The sequence below is a fragment of the Macaca fascicularis genome, chromosome 2, assembly GCF_037993035.2.
Source record: "Macaca fascicularis isolate 582-1 chromosome 2, T2T-MFA8v1.1".
Taxonomy (NCBI): domain Eukaryota; kingdom Metazoa; phylum Chordata; class Mammalia; order Primates; family Cercopithecidae; genus Macaca; species Macaca fascicularis.
Window position 1 is genome coordinate 33,074,959 of NC_088376.1, and position 25,941 is coordinate 33,100,899.

The window sequence follows — 25,941 nt, forward strand, 5'->3', positions numbered from 1 at the left end:
ATTGTAAGTGTCCTGAGGCCTCCCCAGAAACCGAGCAGATACCAGCATCACGCTTCCTGTACAGCCTGCTGAACTGTGAGCCAATTAAACCTCTTTTCTTTATAAATTACTCAGTCCCAGGTCTGTCTTTCTCCCTTCCCTTCCCTTCCCACTTCCCTTTTTCCTTCCCTTCCCTTTCCTTTCTTCCCTTTCCTTTTTCCTTTTTCATGGCTTTTTTCCTTTCCTTTCTTTCCTTCCTTTCCTCTTTCCTTTCTTTCTTTCCTTCCTTCCTTCCTTCCTTCCTTCCTTTTCTTTCTCTTTCTTTCTTTTCTTTTCCTTTTCTTTCTTTCTCTTTTCTTTTCCTTTTCTTTCTTTCTCCTCTCCCCTCCTCTCCCCTCCCCTCCCCTCCCCTCCCCTCTCCTCTCTTGCCTGGCATTCATTCAAGGTCTTCACTCGAGTCCTTTTAAAAAATTTGATCTGAGGTATCATCAAATCTCCTACAGGCACTCTGTTTTGTAATATGTCTTTAGAGTCTCAAATCCTTCCTTCTGCCTCCCACCCCATCAGCCCGTGTTTTCAAATCATCTTTGTCCTTCAGTCCTCAGTTCAGGATCATCTTCCTTTAAGAGGCCTTCCTCGGTTCTCTGTACTGGAAATAATTTCTCCTTCACATTCCCTTACCATACTTCCCCCGCTGCTGTGGCACTCTCACATATAGTGTTGTATTACGGACTTCTGAGCGTCCACTCCATGCTTGGTTCAGCTCCCCATCTGATTGTCATTGCTTGGAGGGCTGGGTCTGGGTCTGGTATGCAGTACACAATCATGGAGTGCTCCGGAAAGCGGTTCTTTTCCTGGGCGGCTGGCGTTCTCTGAGTCTATGATTTTTTTGTTCCCCCTCCTTTAACCTTTTTCACAAAGCGTCCCGAGCCTGTGGTTTCTGAAGACTTCCTCAAAGTCATGTGAGAATTGCTTGGGGAAGGGTGGGGTCCCTGTAGTTTCCCTCTTCCCATGTCCCAGGGGCTGCCCTAGGGATGTCCCACCAGGGCTTATGTAACTGACTTGGGGTCGTGGTTAACCAAGGGAGAGTGGTGGGACGCTGCAGAGGCCAGCTTTTGGCAGAAGTGGGCTTGTGGCTTGTGCTCTGCTGGGGAATTCAAGGGGAGCCTGTAGAGTGGTGACTGTGATGTTTCAGTGCTGATTTCTCATGCAGTCACACAATTGCCATCACCTGGCCCATCTTGGGGTAAAGGTATCCACTGTCCACAAGAAATAGAATTGGAATCACCTATATAATTGTAAGTTTCCCAGTGGTCACAGTAAAAAAGGAAAAATGAGGAAAGATGAAATGGTGAAGTTAAATTTGTTTTTTTTTTTTTTTGAGTCAGAGTTTCGCTCTTGTCACCCAGGCTGGAGTGCAATGGCGTGATCTCAGCTCACTGCAACCTCCACCTCTCAGGTTCAAACGATTCTTCTGCCTCAGCCTTCCGAGTAGCTGGGACTACAGGCGTGTGCCACCACACCCAGCTAAGTTTTGTATCTTTAGTAGAGATAGGGTTTTGCCATGTTGGCCAGGCTGGTTTCAAACTCCTGACCTTGTGATCCTCCTGCCTTGGCCTCCCAAAGTGCTGGGGTTACAGGTTTGAGCCAGTGTGCCCAGCCTGTGAATTTAATTTTTAAATTTTATTTATTTAAGAAGCAGGGTCTCATTGTGTTACCCGGGCTGGAGTGCAGCAGCATAATCATAGTTCACTGTAACCTCAAGTGATCCTCCTGCCTCAGCCTCCCAAGGAACAGGGAATGCAGCCATGTGCCACCATGCTCGGATAAGTTTTTAATTTTTTCCAGAAGTGGGGTCTTGCTGTGTTTCCCAGGCTGGTCTTGAATACCTGGCCTCAAGTGGTCCTCCTGCCTTGGCCCCCCAAAGTGCTGGGATATAGGTGGGATCCATTGCACCCACTTGAAATTAATTTTAATAATATATTTTATTTAATTTAGTATATCCAAAATATTTCATCATGTAATAAAAATTATTGAGATATTTAACATTCTTTTTTTTGTGTGTGTCCTAAGTCTTTAAGATTAGGGATGTCTTACATTCAATTGGGATTAATCACTTTTTTGTTTTGAGATGGAGTCTCACTCTTGTCACCCAGGCTGGAGTGCAGTGGTGCAATCTCAGCTCAGTGCAGTCTCCTTCTCCTAAGTTCAAGTGATTCTTCTGCCTCAGCCTCCCAAGTAGCTGGGATTATAGGCACCTGCCACCATGCCTGGCTAATTTTTGTATTTTTAGTAGAGACAGGGTTTCACTATGTTGGCCAGGCTGGTCTTCAATTCCTGACCTCAAGTGATCTGCCCGCCTCCCACAGTGCTGGGGATTACAGGTGTGAGCCACTGCAACCGGCCGGGATTAATCACATTTTGAACAATCAGTAGACGCATGTCGTGGTGGCAGCTCTAGACATGTGGTCAGCGACAGGTGGTATTGCTTCTCCCACCTGATGCTCCTTGAAAGCAGGGACCATGTTGTTTTAATTAATGAGGTCCTTCTCTTTGCCTGCCTGGTGCCACACTTGGCCTGTCGCTGGAGTCAGTGGGTGTGAGTTGAGTGGGGGCCTCTCTGGCAGAGGGGCAGTGCTGGGCTGGAGCTCCTACTGCCCGGAGTCTGGCACAGCTCTGCTTCTAGTCAGCTGTGTGATCTCAGGAAAGGCCGTGTCCTCTCAGCTACAGAGTGAAGTCTTTGGACCATGATCTCCAGGGTTCTGGTTCTGACTTGCCATGAATTGAGCCACAGATCTGGGCAGGGACGGTGACAGGACTACTGTATCCACCTTGACCTCATTAGTGAGGCAGAGCTTCTGAGAAAGGCCGTGGGGTTGGCTGTACCTGTCCCACCATGGGCTGGTTTGCCATGTCCGATTCTGGCCAAGGGCTGACGTGTGTATCTCATCCATTGGGCCCAGAACTGTGGAAACTGTCCGCTCACTGATTTGGCGCTCACTCCCCCATCAGGGGTCCATTGCCCTGTCTGGCATCTCTGAGGATCTGTGGGTGCCGGGAGTGAAGAGGCAGAGGTGAGCTTGCCCTGGTCCTTGGGATGCTTATTTTTTGAAAGGTAAAATGGACCGTGGGGAGTCCCCGCCATTTCCTGAGGCCTCATGAGGATTCTTTCTCACACAGGCTCAGCTGGAAGCTCAGAAAGCCACTCAGGACTTCCAGAGGGCCACCGAGGTGCTCCGTGCTGCCAAGGAGACCATCTCCCTGGCCGAGCAGCGGCTGCTGGAGGATGACAAGCGGCAGTTCGACTCCGCCTGGCAGGAGATGCTGAATCACGCCACTCAGAGGGTATGAGTCATGGCCGGGTGTGCTGTGGGGGTGTGCACGTGCATGCGCGCTGGCTTCCCCCGAACGGAGGTAACAGACTCGACTCCCAGGCGTGCTGCCTGAAAACACTCTGAACATCACAGGTTGTCATCTTCGTGTGGTCTCTTGGCTGCACTTGGTACGAAGCCAGTGCTCCAGAATGAGTCACAGTGTCTCTCCGTGACAGCAAGAGCTGTTCTTTCCCTTATGTTGCCTGAGGTTTGTCTGGTTTGGGTCATCCCCAAAGGGTGTTGACTGTGGACTCGGGCTTCCAGAGGGACCTGGTTGTTTTCCGGGGTCTGCTCCCACGGAACCCCAGCATACTGGCGGGGTTTAGAATCTGTGATGGGGAGACCTTGATGAACAGCCCTACACGGGGGCTGCACTTCGGGTATGTGCTGTCGGAGGAAGGCAGGGGTCATGGCAGATTAGACCAGAATCAGGTGTGTACTCAGGACAGGCCTTCTGGGCTGGGATTCAGGGAGTTGACAGGCACGAAGGAAGCGGACGGCGTGAGATCCTTACCCGCAGCTTGGCTGGCTGGGTTTTATGCCATTATATTGGGTTCTTTACCGGCTCCCATGACCACCTCTCTGGCTGCATTACTCAGAGCCAAAAATGGCAGTGCCTTAGTCTGCTCAGGCCAAGACAAAATACTAAACAAAATACCATAAGCAGGGTGGTTTGTAAACAATAGAAATTTATTTTTCACAGTTCTGGAGGATGAGAAGTGCAAGATCACGACATTGGTAGATTCAGTGTCTCATGAGGGCCTGTTTCTTGGTTCTCAGATGACCGTCTTTTCCATGTCCTAACACGGTGGAAGGGGTACATGAGCTTATAAGGTCACTCATCTCATTCATGAGGGTTCCACCCTCATTACCTCATCACTTCCCAAAGGCCCTACCTCCAAATACCCTCACACTGGGGATCAGTTTCAACGTAAGAATTTTGAGAGGACACAAATGTTCAGACCATAGCAGCTAGGGACAGTTCTTGGCTCAGCAGTACTTGCTTACCCCTGCCTAACTCTATCGGGTTTCTTACAAGTCATGCAGCCTGTTCCTGGATACCTCTTTGCCCTTCCAGGCTTGGCTCCTGGGCTGCCCAGGCTCATGTTCCTGGTGTCCCCCCACACCAGCCTGGGTCCATTGTGCCCCTCTGCATTCTCTGTCTAGATCCCCAGTGCCTGGAAAACCAGTGTAGGACTGGTTTGCTGCAGGGTGGGTGAGCTGACCTGTGGCTTCAGCAGCTCCAATAAGACCCTGTACAGAGCAGACAGGGGGTTGCAAGAGGTCTTGGTGACTCCTTAAGAAAGCCGTCTAGGGGGCTGGAATAGAAAAGTCAGCAGGTTAATGCCAACAGGATTTCCCTTTTAAATGTCACCTGTCGCAGTGGCTCAAGTCCTGGGGGATCTGATAATTAAAGGTGGCCTTGTGCTTCCTTAAATAGAAAGCTTGACACACAAATGACTTCAAGAGTCAAATCCACGTTGACTTTATGCACCTCTGTCTGCAGCCTGAGACTCTTGGCTGTGCTTTGCTTTGCGTGCCTCCTGCCCCCTAGTGGGTGTAATGCTCACGGAGCTAGACATGGGCTGGAAACAGCTTTTTTGGGTCATCTTGAGAAAAATGGAAGGGGTGGCTGGAAATATTGGAAGTTCACAAGCCAAAGTCCAATAGATATGAAAAGGACAAAATGTAAGGTAGTGTCTTCCAAGAAATTAGCTGAACGGTCACTTTTCCTTTTCGCCCTTCGTCCACCCCAGCTGGAGACCCATGTCAGCCTATAAGCAAGCATTTCAGAAGTCATTTAATCTGTTCTTTAAAGATAAACCATGCTTCTGCTTTGTGTATCTCTCATTTTTAAGTGCTAAGGCCCCAAAAGATGGTGGGTGGCCTCCCAAGGAGTGGTGTCCCCAAGGCCTCCACAGTGTGTAACTCAGGGCATCCGTTCACACCACAGACTTCGGGAATAGCGCTTTTTGGAGTTGTGCAGTGTAAGACCTGTGGGACTGTACAAGATGGCCCTGTACTCCTGAGGTCATGAGGACTCCATAGGGCCCCGGGAGGGTCAGCTGATACGTGCCTTCTCTGTGGCCACTGAAGGAAAGGGCCCTTTTGGTTTTCTTGGGCTTGGGGGCAACCTCTGCAGATTGGCAGGTGTTTTGGGTCACATGCCAGGATTTCCACCTTGGAGCTGATGTTCCTTTTCCCAGATCCCTTCACAGTTGCATAGGCTGGAAATGCCCCTCATTGAACAGTTAAAAACAGACACCAGCAAGAGACAAAGCCTGTGGCGAAGCTTTCCCCCATCACGTCCCTGTGCCACTCAGAAGTTCAGAATACAGAGCAGGCTTTCCGACTGTGATGGATGATGCAGAACATAATTCTTTCTCCAGGACACACACTTGCATGGTTGGCTTTGAAACAGTGTCGAGTAACTGGGAACTCTCTGGACTTAGCATTTCCCCCAGTGGTGCTCGTGTTGACCCCTCCTAGAGCCTCACAGGCCTGGCATGCTCAGCCAGCTGAAAGCTGCATGATGAAAGGGCTAGAGAATGTCTCCTCCCTTGTCTGCCTTCTGGGTACTCTAGGATGCTTGTTTCTTTAGAGCAAGGGAGCTTCATCTCACCCTCTTCTTCCAAAGTATTACTTTAGGGTCTACTAAAGGAAAATTCTGTGCTCAGAAAGGCCCAGGGCTGTCTTTGAAGAAATGGCAGTGGCTTGGACTACACGATCCCTCCAGGCACAGTGGGACACTGGGGTTCCCACGTAACGTGCCCAAGACTATCTGTGCGGCCTCTCACATTTCCTGGGGTGACATCAGGCAGCCACACTTGGAGCCGCGGCTGAAGCCGATGTACTAGGAGGTGGCAGGAGCCCTGGTGTGCTCTGTTAGGCCACGTGCAGTGCCACAGACAGAGACAACGGATCAGTTTTCTGCTCTGTGCTGGGGTTGATGAGGACTCTGGAAAGTACAAGTAGCCTGTGGCAGAGCTGCCAAGCCTGCAGTTGAGCAGCCTTCCTTGGGGCACAGGGCCCGGGGTCCCCGCTGCTCCCCAGCTAGGGAGCTTGGGCCGCATAGGCCCCTTCAGCCGTGGCTGTTTTGGCCTTGAAGTAGCCTTTAGGGGAAGGTGATAGCTTTTCATCCTCTGAGAGAGGAGGGCTGGCATTCTGGGAGGGAGAAACTGGCTTTTCTGATGTCTGCTGAAAGAGCTCAGACAGCGGAAGCGGGAAATGTGACTTGGAAATGAGAGGTACGAACTGTTTCTGAACTGGCGGCAGGCAGTTGCTGGAGAGGACACGACGCAGGGCCAGCCCTTCTCCTGGTCCACAGTGGATATGAGCCTGGGATGGCAGGTGAGGAGCTGCTCAGGACAGCCTCCCTGACGGTGGTGGGTATGAACCGCCTCCCTTCCACACAGTGGGAAGCAGCGCCTTCTTAGGTCTCATTGCCCAAGGACGCAGTAAGAATCAGAAAACAGTCTGAAACAGTCAGAATGGAGGTTCTGAGCAGACAGTGAGATGGCCCCCCTGGGCAAGGAGGCCCCTGACTGCAGCTCTATGATGTTGGAAGAGATGTTGGGAGTGTAACTGAGGGTACAAAGGTCTTGGAGATTGGAGAGTCGAGAAAGCCATAATGGGAGGCTGAGGAGCTGTGCCTGGTGAATGTCTACTAAGCAGGTTGGGCCATTCTGCTGGTGTGGGACCCCACAGAGGCTGTGCTAAGCCAGACTGAAACACCCATTCAGTGCCCAGTGGTGCCCATGCAGGAAGGTGCTGGCTCTTTGCTATCTTCTGTGAACTGACATGAGCAGGGTCCGGGGCTGAGTAGTATCTCTGTGGTCCGTTGATCTTCAGCATCTGACTGCTCCGGAGTGCGGGGTGCAGTTTGCCACTCCTACCCCTCAGCTGCCCTCCTCCTTCCTTATCCCACCACACCCGACCCACATCACTGCACACAGCTTATGCCTGATGCTAGGCTGTAGATGGAGAAACTCCTTGATTACCTAGGAGAGGTAACCAAGGCGACATGCTCAGTGACCTTCTTCCTCAAGGCGGGAAGCTGAGTTGTGTGGAGGTCTCTTCCAAGAGCTGGAGGGTGTGTGTGAGAGAGAGAGATGGAGTCTCGCCCTGTCGCTCAGGCTGGAGTGCAGCAGCACCATCTTGACTGATTGCATCCTCCGCCTCCCAGGTTCAAGCTTTTCTCCTGCCTCAGCCTCCTGAGGAGCTGGGACTACAGGCACCCACCACCACACCCAGCTAATTTTTGTATTTTTAGTAGAGACGGGGTTTCACCACGTTGGCCAGGCTGGTCTCGAACTCCTGACCTCAAGAGATCTGCCCGCCCTGGCCTCCCAAAGTGCTGGGATTCCAGGCATGAGCCCCATCACACCTGGCTTCACTGGAGGTTTTGTATATACATGAGAAGTGGGGCGATAGGGGCAGGATGTGGTAGTAGGGTGAAGCGGGGGATAGTGACATGCTGGCCACTTCTTCAGTTTTCACTGCCAATATTGCCATGTGCTCGGAGCTTTCCGAGTGTTTTATCGTAGAAAGCCTGTGCTTCTGCTTGCAGCCTAGAGGCCAAGACAGAATGAGGGCCTGTGTGCAGATGGCAAGAACCTTGCTTCTCACAGGGGACTCTTTCTGTACAGGAGCCTCAAATTACAGCTTCTACAAGTCTATTGAAAATGCATTCTGACAGCTCCTTAAAGGTGAACCTTTCATTGGATCCTTCTGTAATAAAAGTCACCCCCAACATGTTGTCTTTGATGAACCTGAAGGTTTGAGTTTTCATAAAGGTTATACCAGTAAATCCTTAAGTTTACCGCTGTTTCCCCAAGTATCAAGCATGAGATATTTTTAGTGCATTTTGTTTCCTTGTGAAATATCTGGTTTTGGAAGCAAAGGGAAAGGATTCTCTTAGCCCTTTGGTCTTGGTTTAGAAGTCATGTGAGCAAGCATGTCACCTCATGCCAGTTTAGCTCAGTTCCCTCCTATTTTTCTTCTCTTTTATTCTGTGGTTTTTAAAAATTATCTGAAGCACTGAAGCCTTTGTTAAAAGATATTTTTAAGAAGGTAAAAGCATAATTGGGATACAAATATAAAATGTTCTCGTGTCAAATATTTTCTATTAAATAAGGAGGGATCTAATGAGATGTTATAATTCTTGAATTCAAAAAAATACAAACTCATAGAAAACCAAGAATGCTGAAATGAATTACCAACAGATACAAAATGGACTATTACAGGGCAGTCAGTAATCCAATGCATCTGGGACACAGTTCATCTTCATTTCTCTGGGGAAAAAAACCCATTTGTATTACTGTCAGTTTTCTACAACTTACAGGGTTGTAAAACAGCTTCGAGACAAAGTCAGAGATAGCCTGGAAGGGTGCCCTAGACAGGACACCCTGTAATTTTTAATGCCCATATAAAAGTCTTTCATAATTTTTCATGGTACCTTTAAAAATCCTTATTGTAAGTAAACTATCCTAGGGCTGATTGTGGCTGTTGACTGGAGGAGGTGGTAGAACACTGGCAGCTTTCTTCTGTGGCCTTCTCTTTTAACTGTGAACTAAAGACGTGGTGGTACCTCCCTAAAATTGTTCTACGGGGTCGACTAGTGACCATGAGCCCTCTGGGCTCCTCTTGGACGCTCACCAGAGAATAGAGAGGAATCCTTTAGCCTAACCTCTACTGTCTCTCTGGTTTATTTTATAACACTGGGAGTGGTAGGAAGAAGACCGGGAAAGAAATCGAAAGCTGCTTATGTGGCCTGAACTGCGGTTTGTTTCCCTCCTTTCTTCAAGGCAGGCCTTGTTCTGGTGTTTTTCTTTAGGTAAGCAAGGAAAGAACTAACATTGCCCATGTCTGTGGGACTGGGCCTGTGAGCTGCCCTTTTTTTTTTTTGGCCATTGAGGGCCCTTGAGTATTGGTTTTGTAACTCATTTTTTTCAACAGACTTAACAGTGTTCCCACCAGAATTTCCCACCAGAACTCTGACTCGTCTTCTGCTCACAAATGTTTGTGTACCTTAAAATCTGATGTGAATGACTGGGTTTTAATTGCTTAAATGTAAAGTTTGCCCCTTCTGGATCCTGAGTTCTTCTGTGCACAGCCAACTAGTTTAGAATATTTGGGAAAGGACCAAACAACGGAAGTCATGGCTGCTTTGCTGGCTTGAGTGCCGTCGTGCCTGGTTTGCTAGTTCTTGGTTTTGGTGGTCTCCTCATTAGGTTCCCCGTCTCAGGTTCCCACTGCTGCTGTCTGGCCATTTGCCTGCCCATCAGGCCCCTGCCCCAAGGTGTGAACGGGAGGAGCTCTAGGTGGCTACTTAGATCCAGGAACCTAAGAAAGTGGACATCTGTTGAATCAGAAAATAGTTCAAAATTTTATTTTTGTTTTTCCATTTTCTCAGTCATTGCCACAGCCAATTTAGCTATTTAATCTTGCCTCACAAGATCTTTTCAAAATAGATCAATAGGAAAAGAAAACCACTATTGGGAAGCTGGTTTATTCTTAGTCTGACCACTGATTTGCTCAAATATATATCTAGATATAGATATCAATATTTATATGTATATATATATTTTGAGATAAGAGTCTTGCTCTGTCGCCCAGGATGGAGTGCAGTGGCGCGATCTCGGCTCACTGCAACCTTCATCTCCTGGGTTCAGGTGATTCTCCTGCCTCAGCCTTTCAAGTAGCTGGGACTACAGGCACACACCACCATGCCCAGCTAATTTTTGTATTTTTAGTAGAGACGGGGTTTCACCATGTTGGCCAGGCTGGTCTCAAACTCCTGACCTCAGGTGATCCACCCGCCTCAGCCTGCCAAAGGGCTATGATTACAGGCGTAAGCCACCGCGCACTGCCCAGAGTATTTTTATTTTTGAGACAGTCTCTGTCGCCCAGGTGCAGTGGCATGATAGCTCACTGCACCCTCCGCCTCCGGGTTCAAGTGATTCTTCTGCCTTAGCCTCCTGAGTAGCAGGGACTACAGGAGCACTCCACCAGGCCTAGCTGATTTTTGTATTTTTAGTAGCGATGGGTTTCACCAGGTTGACTAGGATGGTCCTGATCTCCTGACCTCGTGATCCACCCACCTTGGCCTCCCAAAGTGCTGGGATTACACGTGTGAGTCACCACACCCGGCCAAAGAACATTTTTTGAAAAATGATGTAATATTCCAAGCAGGGGCTGTTCTGGGCTGGACTGGGCTGAACTCTGCTGTTGTTTGAAGGTCATGGAGGCGGAGCAGACCAAGACCAGGAGCGAGCTGGTGCATAAGGAGACAGCAGCCAGGTACAACGCCGCCATGGGCCGCATGCGACAACTGGAGAAGAAACTCAAAAGAGCCATCAACAAGTCCAAGTAAGTCTGGACACGGCCTTCCCTGGGCCGTGCGGCTATCCGTCTGCATCTGCTCAGCCTTTTGTATGTCACGCACTCAAGGACCACCCTGAGTAGTCCTTTGATGTAGACCCTGGGGCCTCACCAGAGCCCCTGCTCAGGCTCTCTTGCCCCCTAATATTCTATGACCCCCCGAGGCAGAGGATGCTAAGGGGTGGGCTGCTCTAGATATGATTGAGTTAGGAAACACAGAAAAAGGAATTTCAAAGGCATATTATTAAATGGCCCACTGGCTGGGATTTGGTAAATTCACGCTGTACCCTTGGGTCTGTGGTTGATAGTGTGGACAAGGCCCTATCCCTCAATTTATCTGTCAGTGTAATAGGGATGAGCTGTGTTCACAATGCATGTTTCCTGTGATCAAGAGCTGATAAAATGCATAAGACTGGCTTTAGTATTTTTTTTTTCCCCCAATCTCTTCTCACTACAGCCCTGTATGTTTTTATACAACATTGATAATGGTGGGCAGGCACAACTGTGTACCCTCTCTTGGGGACAAGCCCCCGCTTCATTCCCAGTTCCTGGGCCTCCTAGCAAAAGGAGGACGACTTATGATGACCTAGACTTAACAGCCAAAGGTAGACCCAGAGCGGGCTGTGCAGGGCTACTGAAGGCCTGTCTTCCAGGCATGGTCACAGCCCCAGCCAGGAGGGGCTGGGCAGTTGGAAGCTTGGCAGATGCCCAGTTCTCATGCAAGTGAGGGAATGGTGACAATTCAGTGAGGAAGAGAGGGGGGCAAGGAAGAGTCTGGTCCTCCTAGGCTCTGTACTACTCCCCAGTACCTTCTTCCAGGCTTGACTTTTCTTTGGTTTCTGCTCACACTCTTCCAACATACATATGTACACATACGTGCAGAGGAATAGCATTTAACCATTTATTATTGCACTTAATTGACTAGTGTATTTTTGTTTTGGTTTGGTTTTTGGTGTGTCAGGGGCTGATCTCTTGAGAGCTAAGTAGCAGACGTGTATATGGCATTTTTCTGCAGGGGAGGCATGAGGTGGTAAGGGTTGCTGTAGGACCTGTGCCTGCTCTGGGCAAGCCCAGGCATCATCCATATGGCAACACCCAAGAAGGTTGAGGAGCAGCCTTTGATGCTGCTTCCTTTGTTGTGAATATGGTGGGTCTTTTCTCAAAAGACCACTAACTCCCACTGCACACACATCACATATCATCCATTAACCTGTTTAAGAAAATAAATCTTGTGATTGTACTTTGCCAGCCTTCTCAGACTCCAAGAAGAGTATAGGGACAGATCATAGTCTTGGGCGGCTCCTGTCTGCCCAAAGGATAAAATATACATCTGTGCATTCCATGGAGTGGCTTCCAGGCCACCTCCATGCCCACCCTGCGTTTCCAGCCACACTCCCTTGCATGGATGCTCGTGTTGCTTTTGCTGGGACATCTTCCCTGTGCCCTCCGATGCCCATTCACACACATACTCCTCACCTTGTGCTCCTGTCTGCTCCTTTTGGTCACGAGAGAACTTATACACCCCACTCTCTCCCCAAGTTTCAGGATTTTCATACCTACCAATGGCAGTCCTGTGTCCTTGTCATCCATCTGGATCCTCAGGATGCAGGACTTGAGAGCTTCATGGAGGCTGAACAGCTCAAGAATAAAGCAATGATCTACTCTTAATGTTCAGGCACCAAAGTTCCTAAAAAAGAGCCAAGCTCTTTTGGCTGACCCAGAACCAAGGGAACTGCTAGGATACTGGCATTTCTTGTGCCCATTATGTGGCTGAGTTGGCCAACTAACAACTCCAGTCTTTGGACAGGTTCAGGAGGACCAACCTGAGACCCCCTCCTAGTGGTGGCCTTGCTGTGCTGTGAGGGAGGTGTGGTGCTTCTCTCTCTTCCCCAGTTGACTTCAGTAGAGGAGAAGGTTTAAGCAGCCCTTCTCCAGCCTCATCTGCTTTTCATCCCTGGGGAATCAACTTCGTTAGGAGAGTAGATCCAGGCCACCCTTACTGCTGGGTATAACCCGTGTGGCCCTGAACAGCCTTCCCACACAGGAGGAATATGAGCTAGGTTGCAGAGTCCCCAAGATATGTGTGTGTGGCTTCCCCGTGTCTTGAGATGGGCCTCCTGTCAGTATAGCACTGGGTGAGCCCAGTTGTTCTATCTGGTGTCTGTCAATCAGTCTCCAAAGCTAGGAGCATCACTCACATGTCATGGCCTTGTTAGAATTTACTAAATATTGGAAGGATGACCTGGCCAGTGGTAGCTGATGCCTCTTTTTCATCTTGTGGAGTTGACTGTGGTTACTGTATTATATTACTCTGATGGTTTTCCTTCCTGTCTTCTGCAGGCCTTATTTTGAACTCAAGGCAAAGTACTACGTGCAGCTTGAGGTATGTGTAGCTTTGGGCTTTTGTCACTGATGGGATTTTTCTACACTCAAAGCTTCACTTTTCTGGGGCAGCAGAATATCAAATGGGCCACTTGCTATAAGGGGAAAGTGGAGAGACACATGCTTTACTGAGTTTTCAGACCTCAAAATTGTCTTGGTTGGGTCTTCATTCGTCTCTGAACCTCTGTAACTGCTGTTCAGTCACTTTCTCTGTTGTACGAGGCCAGTGGTTCTCACAGCATGCTCTTAGGACTAGCAGCATCACTATCACCTGGAGACCTGATAGACCAGGTCCCACTCTAGACCGATTGAATCAGAAACTCAGAGGTTGGAGTCCAGTGAGCTGAGTCTTAACACTCAAGGGGATTTTGATGCAAGTTCGAGAACAACTGTACTGGGAACCAGATGTCTAGACTGTGGGACTTGGGTGTGTTTGCCCATTTTTGCTTCCCTGATGGGGGTTTATTCCACCAGTGAGAGTTGTGGGGTATCAGAGCTTGTCACCTGGATGGTATCTGGGGATGGTAGTGGCTGATTTTGTCTGGTGAATGAATAGCAGTTATAATGGTAATCAGGTCTTCAGTCATGTCTTGGAACATTCCTTGAAGTAGAATGATGGGCAGAAAATGTACTTGAACCTGTCATTCAGAAAGCATCTTAAGGCTAACAGGGTAGTCTTCACTTAGTCTCCTGTTCTCTCGACCAGCAACTGAAAAAGACTGTGGACGACCTGCAGGCCAAATTGACCTTGGCAAAAGGCGAATACAAGATGGCCCTGAAGAACCTGGAGATGATCTCAGATGAGATCCACGAGCGGCGGCGCTCCAGTGCCATGGGGCCTCGGGGATGCGGTGTTGGGGCTGAGGGCAGCAGCACATCTGTGGAGGATCTGCCAGGGAGCAAACCTGAGCCTGATGCCATTTCTGGTAAGTCAGGGGCTCCACTGGGTACAGGGGGAGATACCAGACTGTGTGATTTGTTTCCCAGAGTCCTTACTTTCTCTGGCCATCACTGAAAGGTCTCAGAGTTGGGCAGGCCTGAGGGCTGTTTCTGGTGGCTTCCCATGTTTTATGGAACACTGTGTTCATCAAGATGGTACTAAGTGTTCCTCGAAGTCAGGATTCTGTGGTCAAATAAATTGGGAACATTACACCTTCACTCCTCTTTGAAAGTCAAAGTACACATTAGAACATTCAAGGCTGAGAAGTCCTGCAGGAAAGAAGAGCTGTCTAAGATAGGGACCTCTGGAATCAGATTTGATTCAAATCTGCCTTTACATCATTACTAGTGCATAATGTGGTCAAGGGCCCAACTCTGTATTTCAGTTTCTTCACCTGTAAAATGGAGAGCATGATGGTATCTACTGTATACTATGCATTGTGTAGGGTGGTGGTTCAGATTACATGAATCAATCCCTGACACCCAAGAGGCACTCAGTAAATGGTGGCTCTCACTGGCATCTGATCATAGAGACCTCTTTTCCCAGGGCCACCCCCTGGAAAACTGATAGAAGTTTGACTTGGTTTCTGTCATGCTCATCAAGAAAACCCACCCAACACTGTCTTTGCACACTTCCTTTCTTTTCCTTACCTGTGGAATAATCCCTGTTGGCTCTTTCCCAAGCTCCTTCCTCAGGAGTTCTTTAATTCCTTCAACAACTATTTAAGTGCTAGGTTCAAGGTAAAGGAAAGGAAACTATCATTTGAACAACTATTATGTATGAGTTACTTTAACATATACATCATCTCAAACCCTGCATGGAGAGGCTCATGACGCTTACAGAGGTTAAAGTAACTTGATCAAGGTCACACAGCAAGTCTTGGAGTTAGGGATTCAATTCAGGTCTGAGCCTATTTTCTGTCCCCAACATTACAGTACTTATCATTTGTAAGAAACCTTTACGGAATGCTACAAGGCTGTTTTTAAAGAGAAGAGGGGAAAGTTCTAATAAGGAGTGGGATTGTGGGCAGGCTGAGGGAAAACCGCTAAAGGCCAAAGAGGCTTTGAAACCATGGGAATAACATGTGTCTGCGCCTTGTTATTTTGGTCTACCAAATAATGTGGCTACGGAGCATTGTAAAGGATTTCTGTTCTTTTGCAGAAAATGGTGATGTGGGTAGACTGTGAGTGTGTTCTTTATGAGATCAGAAGTTACCTGGAAGATAACAAAGGTCCCAGCAGATACTCCATGCTGGCCTGTTTCTTCTAGCAGCTCTTGCTTCTATTGCCCTAAGAAAGAAGCCTAAGTCCAGCTGGCTTTGTTTGGGATATGTTACAGAGGACCAGAACCTCTTCCTGTGCACATGAGGATCTGTTTGGGGGACGGAGGTGGAGTAAAGGTCCTAATTTGTGGCTGAATTAATTTTCCATTTTTAGGTAATGTCTGGTGACACTGATGTCTTGGCAGGGTTATAAGGTTATTGGAAGGGCGCTTAATATCCATGGGATCCAGCTGCCAGCTGCTTCCCTTCCAGCTGCTTTAGAGGCTGGCCATTCAGGCTTGGGAAGTCACATTCCTTCATTAGGCACTCAGAGGTAGAGATTCTGCAGTCCCCATACTGTGTCTAGCTGCCTGCCAGCAGCAAGCACTTGTGGTATTTGAGGAGGTGACAGAACCCATGTGACTGGTGTTCTCTCTCAACTTAGTGGCCTCGGAGGCCTTTGAAGATGACAGCTGTAGCAACTTTGTGTCTGAAGATGACTCGGAAACCCAGTCTGTGTCCAGCTTTAGTTCAGGACCAACAAGCCCGTCTGAGATGCCTGACCAGTTCCCTGCGGTTGTGAGGCCTGGCAGCCTGGATCTGCCCAGCCCTGTGTCCCTGTCAGAGTTTGGGATGATGTTCCCAGTGTTGGGCCCTCGAAGTGAATGCAGCGGGGCCTCCTCCCCTGAATGTGAAGTAGAACGAGGTGAGTAGCAGCCTTCTCACCCTGTCCCAGATGCCGCACTGCCTCTGTAGCCTGACTGTTGTGCCGTTCCATACCTCTGCCAGGTCTCAGGGACCCCATGCTGCATTACCAGGTCTCTGTGGTTGCGTTGTCAGTATTGATCACTGAGGTTGTTTCCAAGTGCTGTTCTGGGGAGCTCCTGGCTCCACTCAGCTTCTATAAAGTAGAGCTTAGGTCCTGTGTCTCACATCAGAACAGTCTCCTTGGCAAGCACATAGCAGAGAGGTTTGTTTCTCAGCTATAAAGTCCATGTGGCAAATTTCATCTCTATAGCTAAGGAATATATAAAACATCACAAGGAATAAAAGCAGTAAATGATTATGTACTGAGAACCTCTCTGATAGGCACGGTAGGCAACAGTGGGAATTCTACAGGGCTGTTAGCTGATTGGTTTGAGCTCAAGTGACTTAGAATTGTTAATACTCACTTTTGATAATCTTTGTATTTCTACAGGAGACAGGGCAGAAGGGGCAGAGAATAAAACAAGTGACAAAGCCAACAACAACCGGGGCCTCAGCAATAGCAGTGGCGGTGGTGGCAGCAGTAAGAGCCAAAGCAACACCTCCCCCGAGGGCCAGGCCTTGGAGAACCGGATGAAGCAGCTCTCCCTCCAGTGCTCAAAGGGAAGAGATGGAATTATTGCTGACATAAAAATGGTGCAGATTGGCTGATTCATACTGGGCCCTGGCCCATGTGCATATCAACATTTATACATGGAACTGGAGAACATTGTGCCAATAATCATTTAATATATGCCAAATCTTACACGTCTACTCTAAACTGCTCTAATGAAGTTTCAGTGACCTTGAGGGCTAAAGATTGTTCTTCTGGGTAAGAGCTCTTGGGCTGGTTTTTCAGAGCAGGGTTGTTGCTGCAGGTAGACTGTGACCAGGTTCACAGCCTTTGTGGAACATTCCGTGTAATGGCATTGTGGAAGCAATAACTAGTTCCTATGAAAGAACCAGAGCTGGGAAGATGGCTGGGAAGCCAGGCCAAAGTGGGGGCAACAGCTTGCTTCTCTTTCTCTTCTCATCCTTCAATTTGTATGGGAAAATGGAGATGTCCTCTCCACTTTATTCCATGATATCTAAACGAAAAAGAAAACCCACACACAAAGCAAAAACTCAAGCATTAAGAACACATATTTTTGACCCAGTGGAGGCTTAAAAAAAAAAAAATCCAAGAACACAATTCATGTTCACTGCCTCTGGTGTTCAGAGGGGGGCTTTTAAAAAAGCGTGTATTCTGGGATACCCATTGAAACCATTTTCGAGAAAGGCTACCATGAGCTGCACTTTTTGGGGTGGGAAAGGTGAATGCCGGGGGGGATGAGGGTAGGAGGGACTTACAGAAGGGGATTTGTGGCTGTGGGGGAGAAGGTTCTACAGCATAAGCCTTATCCTGCCAGCCAAGGGGATTTATTCTAAGAGAAGTGCATGTGAAGAATGGTTGCCACTGTTATTAGATTGACAAGATGTTAATTTCTCTGTAGGTTGTAACGTTAAAAATAAATGAAATTATTTAAGGGTTATGCTGCACTAGTATTCCTTAGAGGAAACTGTTCTTTAAAGTTAGGAAAGGGAGTAGGCAGGCATGTGTTGGCAAAGGCTGTTAATAGTAGTAAGTGTTAAGACTGCTTTTCTTTAATGTTTTCATGGTAATGCATATTTAGAGCACTGTATTTTTGTCTTGTTAAGAAAATTTAGCATTTCTAAAAGAAAAAAGTAACCCTCTTTCAAACTGTTAATTCTGTCACAGCCTGTATATTTTAGTCATTTGTAAATCTCTTCATACAATAGTGACTTCTTTTTTGACTGATACAGTATCTTAATTACAAGGTTATTTTGTACTTGTCTTAATACACTGAGTGTAATAAAAACAGCTTGAGAAAAGTTTCTACTTTCTGTGACTTCAAATAACTCCCAGTATTGCCCAAATCTTCTAGGCAACCCTTCTGCCGTAAGGAAGAGCATGGAGTGCTGTGCTCACCAGTCATCATTTTCAATTAAGGTCATGAATAGTAATAATTTAAGCCTTGATTACCAAGGTTTGAATTCTACTTTTGCTGCTACTAAAGCTGCGGGCAGTGAGGAAACACAGTGGCAGATAAGTAAAATAAAGACGAGGTGGTGACGCTGGAGGAGTGGGCCTCGGCTGCACACTGCATGCAGTCTCCTAGGAAGCTTAAGTGTTGCTGTCAGCTCTCATCCCCAGAGAATTATTTAATTAACTGGGGGGTACACTTGGGCATTACTTTTAAAAGCTCCCCGAGGGAATTCAAATGTGCATTCAGAGTTGAGAATCAGATGGATCCTTTCTCTGTGGAAATGTTACAATGCTGGACTCTTAATCTGCGTTTCATTATTAAAGCATGCTGTGGAGAAAAATTCTTGGTTGGCCAATCATAAGGTTTAAGTTTCAGAAATAACCCTTTGCAGTATCAAAAGGTGTTTTACCTAGAAGTTAATATTTCATCTAAGAAAGTTCATAGAAGTCCCTCGTGCTATTTAAGAACATTAAACAGCCGGCCAGGCCCGAGGGTTCATGCCTGTAATCACAGCACTTTGGGAGGCTGAGGTTGGTGGATCACTTGAGCCCAGGAGTTTGAGACCAGCCTGGGCAACATGGTGAAACCCAGTTTCTACCAAGAATACAAAAATTGGCCAGTCTTGTAATTTGGTCTCAAACAAGAACACTTACTTAACAGCATACCTGAATTTGACTAGTGACCTTCAGGGTTCATTCAGTTCTCATAAAATCTCCTCACACCCTTTAACCTGTAGTAAAGACACTGAGACTTGCTTGACTTACCATTAGCAAAAACTTCCCTGCAATTGAGGCAATTCTTTTTCCGCCTAGAAAAAACACCATCTGGAAAATAGCCCAAACTAGGATAAAGTTTTTACGGCAGAGTCAAGTTATACAATCTAATAACTAGAAATTTCTAAGTACTTGCAGAGAAGGAAAGTGGGATGGAATTTTCTAACATTGGGGCTTTCTTTCCCTTGTCTTTACAAAAGACAAAGCCTAGGCAGTCAGTAGCACTAGAGTATTCCTTATTTGGGCATTAAAACTCTCTCTTGTTTCCTGCCTCAATCCCCTTTCCCATCAGCCTACCTGTCTCCTACACCAGAAAGGGATGCAGACCACCTTTTGACCAGGGCTCCCTTGTCACACTATCACCTAGTCAAATCTCTAGTTTTACGTAGTCTGCCCCCACTGCTGTCACTGTGGCCTCTTATCTCCACCACATTTGACATTTAATTATACTCTTCTGGGAATTCTGTTCATTAGGCTTCTTAAATCCCCCTCCAACCCCCTTGTTTTCTTGTATCTCCTGTTAGTCTATGTATTTTTTTCTAAAAATTAGAAATACTTTCTAAAAAGCTTCCCCCAAATCAGTTCTTAACCATCTTTAGTTCACATGTGACTCCTGACTTTTTGGGTGATCTTGCTTACTACGCCACGTTGATTCCAGATCTGGATTTTCTGGGCAATTTAATGTGTCAAAACTTACCTTCGGTGAAGCTATGAGCATCTGTCCATGTGCTGAATTAGAAACCTGAGTCATCCTCTCTAACAACTCCTGACTAGTCTGTCTGTTACTTAGAACCTCTGAAGGGCCTGGATTGTTTTTCCTCCCTCTATAACAGGTCTGGATCTTGTCCCTCCCTCGACTAGATGGCTGTGTCTGTGGGTGTCATTAGACACACACAGCAGGTCAATCAGGGCTCAGGGAAGAAGGCTTGTAAACCTGGGGCAAATACCTTAATCTCTTAGGCTTCTTTCCTCAATTGTAAGAAGTACAAATAATAGTATCTATACTTTATTCAGCTATTGGGAAGAGTAAAAAGAAAAATATACACATTGGGTACATAGTAAACACTCAATAATGGTCAGTAGTCTGTCTTTTGAAGCCTTTCCTTCAAGGTCCAAGTTAAAGTATCAATTCTTCAAGTACAATTTTTTATATTGGTCCAGCCAAAATTAATCTTTCCCTTATTCAAACACTGGTGGCATGTTTTTAGAGCTCTATTATAGAAATATCAGTGCCACAGTTAAGTTGTTCATATATAGGTCTCTTCTAATACATTTGATGGATTAGGTTTTCAGTTTGCATCCTGTACAAGATCTTTACCACAACAGGTTCAAATCATGTGTTTATAATATAGTTCTTATGTTCTGGATTTTTTCTTTTTAAAGAGTAACAGAAAACTAGTTAAATTAGTCCACCTAAAATTAATAGGCTAAAACTGAAAGCATGAAGTATTTACCAAAATGAAATCTCATTAGTGTAATAATCTACCACTATTCTGTAAAAGAACAGATTTTTGTTGAAATATATATTTTCATGCAAATAATCTATCGTCATTTACATGAAACATGACAGATGAAATCTTTGAATAAATCTAAGTTAAACTATGCAATATCCATAAGTATAAACATTTTATTTCAATTTAAGGTAGTAGCAATACAAAATAAGTTCTGACAATTATAAAGTAGAGACAATGAAAAATCCCACCCTATTTTTAGAATTTTAAAATATTGAGCATCATTCTATCCTGATGGGTTTTTATGTAAACTGGGAATTTACATGACACCAGTATCTTGGCAATTCACTTTTTCTGAATGCTACATATCCCAATCACCATATATTAAATTCTCTATTTTCTTCAAAGTGCCACTGCCACAAGAGCACTGAACGATACAGCCATTTAAAAAAAGACGATACAAACTAAATTGTAATGTCTTCAATATCTCAATTACTATTTTTTAAAAATAAAAACCGCAGTAGCGAATTTCTCTAAGTTCTTGCTACATGATTGAATGGGAGATAATCTCAACAATTTTTGTTCTTAGGCATGAGCATCTTCATGCTAAGGTAGTCTATATTTAAAAGCTTTATTCTTTCATAACTGGGCAACATTTTAAAATAATAATGCAAAATTAAAATCAATTATGGTGGCACAATTCATTTGGTAATTAGTTGCCCAAGATGTATAGTAGAATCAAGCAGGTTTAATGTCCACATGCTCTGCAAAAAAGGGAAACAATGGAAATATTTCAGTATATTAATCTAGCCCACTATTCCACTCAAGGAATATATATCCTTTTTCTCATCTGGTCTCAGTTCCTTTATCCTCTTAGCAAAGGCATCTCACAGTGATGACTAAATCTAATCTTAATCATATGCACTTTTTATACAAAATGGCCCCTAAAATGCTAGCCAACTCTATATACACAAAACCATGTAAACGGTACCTCTAGGTGATTTAGGTAATTCTGACTATATACAGTTCTTACCAAACACCCTGACAAGCACCAGATACCACTGTAATGTGTTTTTAGATATTTAATTTCATTCTGATTGTTCTGCTTACTGTCCTGAAGATTTGTGTCCTTATTTGAAGAACTGATGTTTGGTTAAGTATAAAAGCCAGTAACGAGATTTCTCCATCACTGAAGTTGTGTGATCTTGATGGGGATAATGCTATTAAAGTCCAAGAAGAAAGGTCCTTCTTGTTTAGGCAAAAAGGTGCTAGGAATGATATTGAAGATCCCAGAAGGTATATTTTCTAATTCCAGGTAGCAAAACCCACACCTATATTTAGAGAAAATGAGAATAAAGTTTATAGAAGATGATGCCACAAAAAGTAAAGTATAAAATAGATACAACAAAAATGCCAACATTACCTATAGTCACCACTAGATTTCCTCAGAAAGCCATGGGGACCAGGATCTCCTACAGTAGAAACGGTTACAACCTCAAATCCAACGCTATATTGCCTAGCATTTAAAATGAACAGAATTACTGTATTAATATATAGTCTCAAGCACGTGATTTAAAATAACTATATCTGAAGTGTCAATGTCATATTATGTTTCTGAAGTTTCAGTAGAAACACATGCACTCTATTTGTGATCATGTAACACACCATTTATATATTTCAGTTGAAGCCTTAAAAATTAACACTGGATTAAACTTACTTTAAGAGAGACTGTATTTTTACCATGGGCTCCCCGGGAAATATTTTATTTTTTTGAGACGGAGTCTCGCTCTGCTGCCCAGGCTGGAGTGCAGAGGCGCGATCTTGGCTCACTGCAACCTCCGCCTCCTGGGTTCAAGTGATTCTCCTGCCTCAGCCTTCTGAGTAGCTGGGACTACAGGGGTATGCCACTGCACCTGGCTAAATTTTTTTGTATTTTTAATGGTGACAGAGTTTCATCATGTTGGCCAGGCTGGTCTCAAACTCGACCTCAGTTGATCCGCCAGCCTCAGCCTTCCAAAATACTGGGTTTACAGGCGTGAGCCACTGCACCCGACCTTTTTTTTTTTTTTTTTTTTCCTGAGACAGGGTCTCACTGTCACCCACGCTGGAGTACAGTGGAGCAATCATGGCTCACTGCAGCCTTGCCCTCCTGGACTTGCGATTCTCCCACCTTAGCCTCCTCGGGACCTGGGACTATGGGTATGTACCACCATATCTGGCTAATTTCTTAAATTTTTTTTTTTGGAGACAGGGGGTCGCCTTATGCTGCCCAGGCTGGTCTGGAATTTCTGGGCTCAAGCTATCCTCCTGCCTTGGCCTCCCAAAGTGCTGGGATTACAGCCTTGAGCCACTGTGCCTGGCCACAGGGAATAATTAAAAATATTGTCATTGGCTGGGCGTGGTGGCTCACGCCTGTAATCCCAGCACTTTGGGAGGCAGAGGTGGGTGGATCACAAGGTCAAGAGATCAAGACCATCCTGGCCAACACGGTGAAATCCCATCTCTACCAAAAACACAAAAATTAGCTGGGCATGGTGGTGCGCGCCTGTAGTCTCAGCTACTTGGGAGGCTGAGGCAGGAGAATCGCTTGAACCCAGCAGGCGGACGTTGCAGTGAGCCAAGATTGCACCACTGCACTCCAGCCTGGTGACAGAGTGAGACTCTGTCTCAAAAAAAAAAAAAAAAAGAAAGAAAAAAATTGTTATTGTAACAAATGGGAAGGCCTATGGGAAAGGAAGCCCTGAAACAAAATCTGAATTTACAGAAGTATTTAGCATACGATAAACATGGCATCCCAAATCAGTAAAGAAAGATTCATTTAGATGGTGATGAGGTAACACAAAATTTAGAAAAAAACTGTTAAATTGTATTTTATACCAAATATAAAAATATATTCATATGAATTTTTTAAATGCAAAAAAATTAAACCATAAAATAATCAGAATATGGTGAAAATTAATTTGATAATGTGGTGAAAGTTCCTGTCCACAGCAAAAGGAAACCAGAAGACAGATTTCATTATTTTAAAATGAAATGCTTTTCTATGTGGGAGAAAAATGACAATCTGAGAAAAATATCTGCAAATATGTGAAGGAGTTAATACCCTTATCTTATTCATGCTTACAATTAAAAAAAAAGATAACTCTATGGGCAAGAAACATGAATAGGCAATAAATAAACAATATTGTAACAAACATTGTTACATGTTCAATCCATCTAGAAATTAAGTACAAAAGAGCAAGTAGGTTTATTTACCTATTTCACCTATCAAACTGGTAGGGGTTTTTAAAATGACTTTCTTGTGGAAAAGTAGTTTAATTCTATCTTCATATTTTGGGTTATTAACTGCTGCTGGATTAGTTTGTAAGAGAAGCAAAATTAAGCCCAATCCTATTTAGAAGGTAGTTTTGTTTTTATTTGTATTGGTTTTTTTTTTTTTTTTGGTGGTTGTTGTATGAGACAGGGTCTTGCTCTGTCGACCAGGCTGGAGTGCAGTGGCATCGCATCATCTGGGATCACTGCAACCTCTGCCTCCTGGGCTCAAGTCATCCTTCCACCTCAGCCTCTCAAGTAGCTGGGATTATACAAGCACATGCCACCATGCCTGGCTAAATTTTTCAAAAAATTTTTGCAGAAATGAGGTCTTGCCATGTTGCTCAGGCTGGTCTTGAACTCCTGAACTCAATCCTCCTGTCTTGGCCTTCCAAAGTGCTGGGATTACAGGTGTGAGCCACCATGCCCAGGCTGTATTCTCTATGTTTTTTAAACCTTTTAAAACTATGAAATATAACACTTAAGTAAAACATGTATACAGCTTAATAAATCATTTGCAAAGTGAATAAACGCCTCAGCTTCCCCATCTGTCTCCTCCCTGCAAATTGATGTGAAACAGGGTTCTAATTACCCTTTTTACACATGGATACTCAATTATTCCATACCATTTATTTATTTTTTTGATGTATATAGTATAATTAAGTAAAAAGTCAATGATAGTTAGCATTATGATGTATGTCCATCTACTTCCCTTTTTTTTTTTTAAAATTATTTATTATTATTATACTTTAAGTTCTAGGGTACATGTGCATAACGTGCAGGTTTGTTACATATGTATACTTGTGCCATGTTGGTGTGCTGCACCCATTAACTCGTCATTTACATTAGGTATATCTCCTAATGCTATCCCTCCTCCCCACCCCCTCCCCACAATAGGACCCGGTGTGTGATGCTGCCCTTCCTGTGTCCAAGTGATCTCATTGTTCAATTCCCACCTATTAGTGAGAACATGCGGTGTTTGGTTTTCTGTTCTTGTGATAGTTTGCTCAGAATGATGGTTTCCAGCTGCATCCATGTCCCTACAAAGGACATGAACTCATCCTTTTTTATGGCTGCATAGTATTCCATGGTGTATATGTGCCACATTTTCTTAATCCAGTCTGTCACTGATGGACATTTGGGTTGATTCCAAGTCTTTGCTATTGTGAATAGTGCCGCAATAAACATACGTGTGCATATGTCTTTATAGCAGCATAATTTATAATCCTTTGGGTATATACCCAGTAATGGGATGGCTGGGTCATATGGTGCATCTAGTTCTAGATCCTTGAGGTATCGCCATACTGTTTTCCATAATGGTTGAACTAGTTTACAATCCCACCAACAGTGTAAAAGTGTTCCTATTTCTCCACATCCTCTCCAGCACCTGTTGTTTCCTGACTTTTTAATGATCGCCATTCTAACTGGTATGAGATGGTATCTCATTGTGGTTTTGATTTGCATTTCTCTGATGGCCAGTGATGATGAGCATTTTTTCATGTGTCTGTTGGCTGTCCATACCATTTATTGAAAAGACTGTCCTTTCCTGGGTAACCACCACCCAGATCAACAAATCCTCTCAGCACCACAGAATTCCCTGTATATTCCTAACTGCAACTCCTGTCCCCTCACAGAGCTTTTATAGTACTAACTCTCTCGCTCTGCTTTATAGTTTTACAACCTTAGTGTGCATCCTTAAATGACAGTCTTTTAGTTTTGCCTGTTCTTGACTTCACGGAAGTAGAATCACATGGTATATATTCTGTACATATGGCTTTTAAGACGTATCCATTATGACTTATCCGTTATGTTGTGTATAGCTGTAATTTATTTCCATTGTTATATCAGGACTCTATTGTATGACTATATTATAATCGTAAATGTCAATGAACATTTGTTTCCAATTTCTGGCTATTACAATGGTTTACTGGCCATCTGGATTGCCCCCTTTATGACATGTTTTTATTTTTTAAAAACTGCAGATTTTTTTCTTATCAAAGTAGCATATTTACAAATATTTTAACATGCTCTTTGTCTTAAGAAATCTTTCCTTTCTTGAGGTTAAAACATTTCCTGCATTATCATCTAGATGCTGTATTGTTTTGCCTTTCACATTTAGGTTTGTAACCCACCTGGAATTTTATGTGAAACAGGGTTCTAATTGCCCTTTTTACACATGGATACTCAATTATTCCATACCACTTATTGAAAAGACTGTCCTTTCCTCACTCCACTATAACGCCATTGTTATAAATCCAATGTCCATACATGCTTAGGTTTTTAAACTTTTTTGT

General features: G+C 45.0%; 2 protein-coding genes across 13 annotated transcripts in view; one reads left to right on the plus strand and one right to left on the minus strand.

Moving 5' to 3' along the window:
* Positions 1-17,956, plus strand: part of SH3BP5 (SH3 domain binding protein 5) — a 76,935-nt gene extending 58,979 nt beyond the window's left edge. For 2 of the 4 annotated variants that reach the window (XM_045386996.3, XM_065539878.2), the window contains 6 exons: positions 3,160-3,324; positions 10,594-10,724; positions 13,077-13,119; positions 13,825-14,044; positions 15,765-16,025; positions 16,518-17,956. In XM_045386996.3, coding sequence (XP_045242931.1) covers positions 3,160-3,324; positions 10,594-10,724; positions 13,077-13,119; positions 13,825-14,044; positions 15,765-16,025; positions 16,518-16,735 — 1,038 coding nt within the window. In that variant the 3' untranslated portion in view covers positions 16,736-17,956. The remainder of the gene's footprint in view (positions 1-3,159; positions 3,325-10,593; positions 10,725-13,076; positions 13,120-13,824; positions 14,045-15,764; positions 16,026-16,517) is intronic. The other 2 variants (XM_045386997.3, XM_074031018.1) reach the window with 1 other exon arrangement.
* A 2,537-nt stretch (positions 17,957-20,493) lies between these two features.
* CAPN7 (calpain 7) overlaps positions 20,494-25,941 on the minus strand; it is a 46,997-nt gene continuing 41,549 nt past the window's right edge. For all 9 annotated transcript variants that reach the window (XR_012430681.1, XR_012430680.1, XR_012430679.1 and 6 more), the window contains 2 exons: positions 21,759-21,851; positions 20,494-21,666 (listed from right to left, as the gene is read on the minus strand). Coding sequence is in view for 4 of the 9 variants with exons in the window: in XM_074031017.1 (XP_073887118.1) it covers positions 21,522-21,666; positions 21,759-21,851 (238 nt within the window). In the remaining 5 variants the exon portion in view is untranslated. The remainder of the gene's footprint in view (positions 21,667-21,758; positions 21,852-25,941) is intronic.